The sequence below is a fragment of the Leucoraja erinacea genome, chromosome 4, assembly GCF_028641065.1.
Source record: "Leucoraja erinacea ecotype New England chromosome 4, Leri_hhj_1, whole genome shotgun sequence".
Lineage (NCBI taxonomy): Eukaryota > Metazoa > Chordata > Chondrichthyes > Rajiformes > Rajidae > Leucoraja > Leucoraja erinaceus.
The window spans coordinates 47,985,905-47,992,715 of record NC_073380.1 but is presented as its reverse complement, the minus strand read 5'-3'; the positions used below and the strand labels follow the sequence as shown (position 1 = coordinate 47,992,715).

General features: G+C 43.8%; 1 protein-coding gene across 1 annotated transcript in view; it reads left to right on the top strand.

Annotated features, from left to right (window-relative positions):
• usp14 (ubiquitin specific peptidase 14 (tRNA-guanine transglycosylase)) overlaps nucleotides 1-6,811 on the top strand; it is a 31,005-nt gene that overhangs the window by 1,433 nt on the left and 22,761 nt on the right. The window contains exon 2 of the mRNA XM_055634179.1: nucleotides 5,068-5,213. Coding sequence (XP_055490154.1) covers nucleotides 5,068-5,213 — 146 coding nt within the window. The remainder of the gene's footprint in view (nucleotides 1-5,067; nucleotides 5,214-6,811) is intronic.

Below are 6,811 nucleotides of genomic sequence, written 5' to 3'. Positions count from 1 at the left end.
GGAACCACATTAGGACAAAACCAGAGGAATATTACAACGTTGAGACTAAAAAGATAACTTATTGTGGTCAGTCATAGAGAACTGATGGTAAAGATGGTTGGGTTAATATATTAGGAGCATTTGATGGCTTTTGGCCAGTACTCACTTGCTGGAGTGTAGAAGGATGAGGGAGATCTCATTGAAACCTATCGAATAAAGAAAGGTGTAGATTGAGTGGGTGCGGAGAGGATGTTTCGGGTCGTGTGAAAGGCTAGAACCAGAGGACAACCTCAGAATAAAAGGACCTGTCTTTAGAATGGAGACAGGAGGAATTTCCTTAGGCAGAGGGTGGTGAGTCTGTGGCATTCATTGCTATGGAGGGCAAGTTATTAGGTATTTATAAAGAGAAGATTGATAGGTTCTTGATTAGTATGGGTGTGAAAGGTTACAGGGAAAAGGCAGGGAAATGGGGAAAAAATAGATCAGCCACGATCAAATGGCAGAGCAGACTCAATTGGCCGAGTGGTCTAATTCTGCTCCTTTGTCTTATGATCGTATGACAGTGCCAGGTATTTAAGGAGTGAGTTGAGGGACAAAATTCATGAATTATTGATGATCATAATGTTGTACAAAAGATACTAGGCAGAATTATGTAATGTCAAATTATTATTAACATACCTGTTAATAAAGCCAACCCTGGTTCCTGCAGCGTATTACTGGTTCCATCAATAACAATGAAAATCATTATTAGGGCCAAAGTTGAGCAAATTTATCACAATAACTGAGCAAAAATGATAGCCAGGATTTTTCAGAAGGGGCATAACTATCAAATTCCGACACATTGCTTGGAGACTGGAATCCTAAATGTGCATTAATATGCACCACTTTTCATTTCTGTGACAATAAAATAGTAAAATTTAGCAAGGCATACACTGTTTTGATGTCAAACATATTTGACATGAGACACTGAGATAATAGGAGCAAATTACAGCAAGAAAATTCCCATATAAACTAGTGGGATGAGTGCCCAGGTGAAGCAGGAGGTGGATAAGGAGTTGCCAAATCTGCCAATTAATATGTAAGAAAATAGGGAAAGACCACCTGGCCTCTCAAATCTGACGACAAAGATATCTGGAGCAGCAGTCATGTTGGGTTTTATTGTCAATCACACGTGGAAAACTGCCTGCCTGCCTTGCTGAAGCTGTGCAATTGTCAAACTGCCGCTAATGACCATCTTGTGTACAAAATCATGAGAGGAACAGATCGGGTAGACTCACAATGTGTCTTGCCCAGAGGAGGGGAATCAGGAACCAGAGGACATAGGTGTAAGGCGAGGGGGTAAAGATTTAATTGGAACCCGATGGGTAATTTTTTTACACAGGGTTGTGGGTGTAGGAGCTGCCAGAGGAGGTTATTCAGGCTGGTGGTATCGCAACATTTTAGAAACGTTTGGACAGGTACATGACAGGTTTGGACGGATATGGGCCAAACGCAGGCAGTTGGGATTAATGTTGATGGGACAGGTTGGGCCATGTGGGCAAGTTGGGCCAAAGGGTTGTTTTCACACTCTATGACTATGACTCTATGTAACATCTTCGGTAAAAGTTATTAAAGTATAAGACACATATTTAATTTTTCTTAATGATTTCAAGAATGACTAATACATTCCACTTTAGTATTATGATTGAGATATGAGCAAACATTTGAAAAAAAAAGAAGGCACATAATTATTGATGCTAGAAATTTGTGAGGGTACCATCTATCACCCACTTCCTGAATCAATTCCTGCTTCAGAGACAGTCTAGATTTGTGGAACCTTCCTTTCCTGTCAGAAAAATAGTGAATGTGGTTAAGGGCCTGTCCCACCAGCATGCGATTGCATGCGTCTAGCGCGACCAAACGGAAGCGGAGTTCGCGCTGAGTTTGCGGTAAGTATGCGCTAAGTACGCGCAAAATACGCGTGTGACGTAATTTACCAACTCACCAAACAGCTGGGCAGGAGGCGGACCGACTGAATTTGGACATCGCACGGCGTCGTCATCGCGCAACGGCACGCCGGGTGGTGACGTCATCGCGCAATGCCACGCTAGGTGTATGCCGTCAAGATGCTGCGTAAGCTCGTCTATACGTTGCCTACGGCCTTGATGCGGCTGCGCGCCGACAGGCCGTTGTCACGTGGAATTTTCAAACAGTGCAAGATTTTTGGAGCCCCGCGCGATGTCGGGACCAACCCGCGCAACCCGTGCATACGTCTCCGCCAATCGAAGTGGGACCGGCCCCGCGAGGCCGTACGCTTCAAGTGACCACATTTGGTCGTGCTAGACGCATGCAATCGCATGCTGGTGGGACGGGCCCTTTACTTCGACTATAAAGGAACTCCTCTCCTATCTTTTTTTTAATGTTCTTTTAAGTCGAGTAATTGATGCGTTAACTGGCAGATTAGCCAACTCCTTATCCACCTCCGGCTTCACGTGGACACTCGTTGCTCAGGCTTTTGCAGCTGTTTCATGTCATATATTACCGACAATGTATGCCTCAGTAAATTTCACTTAGGTAATTTTTAACCTAAGATATGGAAACAGTCCTTCCGCAACTCGAGTGATTTTTCTCGAAGTTAATGGAAAACAAAGCGTTTTACGTCAGCTGGTGGTGACGTAGTATTTATATTGATAATGAATAAGCTATTCCACAAATTCATGTTAACTAAATGTATTTGGGAGTTCTATATTATCCAGGTACAATCTGTCGACATTAATCAATGCGACATTTGTGCATTACCAGGGCTCTCAATTAACTTTTTTCCCCCTGCTGCCAGCCGGACAACCTTGACAGCTTTTTAAGTTGCCAAATGACAGTTTAGGTGGTCATTTAAGACAGTTTGCATGACGCGTGCGATAATGTGCTCGGACGAAGTGCATAGTTACCAGTCGGAATTATGCTCAATGAAGCATTCACATATTATGTTCAAGAAGGAACTGCAGATGCTGGAAAATCGAAGGTAGACAAAAGTGCTGGAGAAACTCAGCGGGTGCAGCAGCATCTATGGAGCGAAGGAAATAGTTTCAGGCCGAAACCCATCAGTCTGAAGAAGGGTTTCGGCCTGAAACATTGCCTATTTCCTTCGCTCCATAGATGCTGCCGCATCCGCTGAGTTTCTCCAGCACTTTTGTCTCCATTCACATATTATTTCTGCTTCAAATAACTCACAAACTAAACATATTCACCAATCAAGACATGATATATACCACAATGACATGCAGCAAAATTATAATACAATATCTCAACTCTTTTTACACATTGCAATTAATGCAATTTCTATTAGTTCTTTCCACTTCCAAACAAAAATGTGGTTGGATTATTCAGCGTATGATCAACCTGTGTCAATAAATCCTGGACCATGGTAACATATATGTTTAACCATGCACACTACAGATTGATGCAAGCATGTTTTTTGTGAAGGACCAAAAATTACCATGACATGGCCATAGCATGGGTCGTTATTGCTATTGGCACAGAAACACTCTGGCTTCCCACATAATTTATCCATACCAAAATATACAGGTTGCAAGGAAATTTCTAAAGGCATTTTATGATAATAGCTGTTAAAACCGACTATACCCATCTGACAGGTTAAACATTACACTAACTGACAAGAGATGGCCAAAGGACGTAACTGCAGCAAATGTTCTTTATGTTTAAAGGTGTCAAAACAAATAATAACATTGGGAATTAAAACACATTTGATTTTATTCCGTTATCAAACATAGTCAATATTCGCTCTGAAGAACATGAAGCACATTAGGGTCAGGGTGTGGGTGAATGGAGGATGGGTCATTACGGGATGAATGGGAGGATCAGTGCAGTATGAATGGGGGGAGAAGTGCAGGATGGATGGGAAGGGGGGGGACCAGTTAGGATGATGGGGGGGGGGGGGGGGGGGGGGGGGGGGGGGGGGGGCAGGAGAATCAATGCGAGGTGTGTAGGGCGATGAATAGATTGGGGGGGGGGGGGTAGATGGGGAGGGGAGCACAGGGGATGTCAGTGAGGACTGAATACAGGAGGGAATGGGGATCAATGCGGGATGGAGAAGAGGGGCCCCAGGATAAGAGTAGTGGAGGGGGGCGTACAAGAGAGAGAGCGAGAGAGAGAGAGGGGGGGGGAGGGGAAAGGGGCAGAGGAGGTGTGGTGGAAGGAAGGTCACCGCTCCTCGGACAACATCGCCCCGCTGCCTTGGCCATCCCTGTCCAACGCCAAAATGCTGCCGCCAAAGGGGGTGGCTGTTGGGATCTCCTCGTCACCGCCTCCCATCCTCCGCCAGCCGACAATGTGCGGGGCCAAGCGGTGCAGCTCAAAGATCCTATAGCTATAGGATCTTTGGTGCAGCTGCTTCAGACGGTGGAAGTAGACCTTCCTCCCTCCCTCCCTCCCTCTCTCTTTCTCTTTCTCTCTCTCTCTCTCTCTCTCCCTCCCTCCCTCCTCCCGGCCTCGACATGCGAGAGGGGTTGTTTTGAAAGCGCCGTTGGCGGATTTGCAAGCAGCGGCTGTTATCAGGGCGATAGCGGCCACTGCCTGCAACTCCGCCAATGGTGCTTGCAAAACAACCCCTCTCGCACGCCGAGGAAGGGAGGGAGAGGGAGGCCTCCTTCCGCCAGGAGGAGGAGGCGGTGGAGCCGCTGCCGCGGCTACTGTTGTGCGGGGCCCGTCATTCGCTCTGACCCTTTGTCACCACGTACCTAGTATCTTTGCCCCGCAATACAGCCGCCGCCGACACGAAACGCCACGTTCCTTTTCTCCAGATATGCTGCCTGACCCGCGGAGTTACTCCAGTTTTTTGTGTCTATTGGTATAAACCAGTATCTGCGTGCCAAGCCGGGCAAAAACGACTCGATGTTTAGATTGCCCGGCGGCACTTTAGGTGGTCAATGGCACCCGGGAAACCGCTAATTTCGAGCCCTGATTACTGTTGTTCGAGACAAAGGGAGCACCTCAGTTGAAATGATAATATTTGTATGTGTTATTCTTGTGAACTCTAAAATGCTGTCACAAATATTGCCATTAAATAATTGAGAAACTCTTTCTGATTCCTAGTAAATGTTAAATGGGGGAAAGAGAAGTTTGATGCGTTGGAGTTGAACACCGATGATCCACCTGTGGTTTTTAAAGCACAATTATTTGCGCTGACTGGAGTTCAGCCTGAAAGACAGAAGGTTATGATTAAAGGAGGCACACTAAAGGTATGTTGGATGGGTTTAGAAATGCTACTTTTATGCAAAGTGGGGATAATGTTTGTCAGTGAATAATTTAAAATTCTTTGTTTCCTTCCATCACTGGTCTTTTGAAACTCAGAAACTGGTGAACAATGTACTGTCCAAAAACTATCCTAGAAAAGGAAGATTCCCATCTTATCGCATTGTCCTTTATAATATTTCAAAACTGAAATTCCAAGCTAATAGATATGTTGAAAGTCTGTTTACTTGTATATTTTCACAGGGTTTGTTTTTGCATTTTCATTTGTTCATTTAAATAATATAATTGAAATGTTTCATATTACAAGGTGGTGCATTTTAATTTGAATGTATCAATTTTTTGGCTAACCTAAGATCTAGTAGAAGGAATTTATTGCTATGGCTCCCTCAGGCCCATTTGGTTTTATCCGTGCCGTCATTGTTTAAAATTCCATGTTGTTGATCCAGAGGATCATGCAGTCATTTTGCTTTGATTTAAAAAAAAAATGCATATCCTTTCCATATTAGATTACGAATGTACATTTTTTTCTCATTAATCCATCAGAAGAAAAAGGCAGTCTATCATCCAGAAATTTAGTCGTTTATAAGATAAATACATTTTAGCCTAAAATATCAAAGAATGTGAAGGTTTTTTTTTTCAGTTTAGGTCCATGGTTCAGGACCATTATTGCTCTTGGGCTGTGCTGAGCCGACTGACAGATAGCTGTCACCTAGTTTAGTCTTTCATGTATGATTGGCCAAATGCAGAAGTCCCAAGTGACATGGTGCTCTGAAGTTGGTGCATGTAACTTTGCACTTTGTCATTGAGCCCATCCGCAGAACACTAACGCACTGGAGCCTCAGTTACGTTTCTATCTACAGGCACAAATTTCTCATCTGGAGGCACAAATTTTGCATCTTGTGTGCAAGTTTCTGGACTGACAGATCTCTTTCATTTCATATGCTTTATAGCTAATTACCACTGAAGCCTTGCCACTGACCAGTTATCAAACTGGTCAACTATTATTGTGTTTGTGTTATGACTTGGAAGCATGCTTAAAATTTGCTTGATCATTGTTGGTTTGTAAACCAATTCAGGTCATCTGACACATGCAAAACAGAGTCAGTGAGCAGTTGATCTGTCTGAAAAAGGGTTTTGACCTGAGTCATCTATCCATTCTCTCCACAGATGCTAATTGACCCACCTAGTTTCTCCAGCCTTTTGTTTTTTCTCTAGATTCCACATATTCAGTTTCTTGTGTCACCATTGAGTCGGTTACTGGGAGATGTGTAATTTGATAGTTTTTGGCCTACCAAATATCTTTTTTTTTAGAATCGGAGACTTTCCCCAGTGATTTCCTTCCCCCCCCCTCTCTACTCCCTCACATACAAGGTTTTTTCCACTGTGACTTTCTGACATGTAAAAACAAGGAACTGCAGATGCTGGTTTATGCAAAGTGCAGGCAGTGGCTATGGAGACCATGGATAAGTGACATTTTAGATTTTAGGTCCTTTTTCATACCCTTCAATATGAAGAAGGGCCCCAACCCAAAATGTCACTTGTCCATGTTCTCCAGAGATGTTGCTTGACCTGCATTTACTTGAAT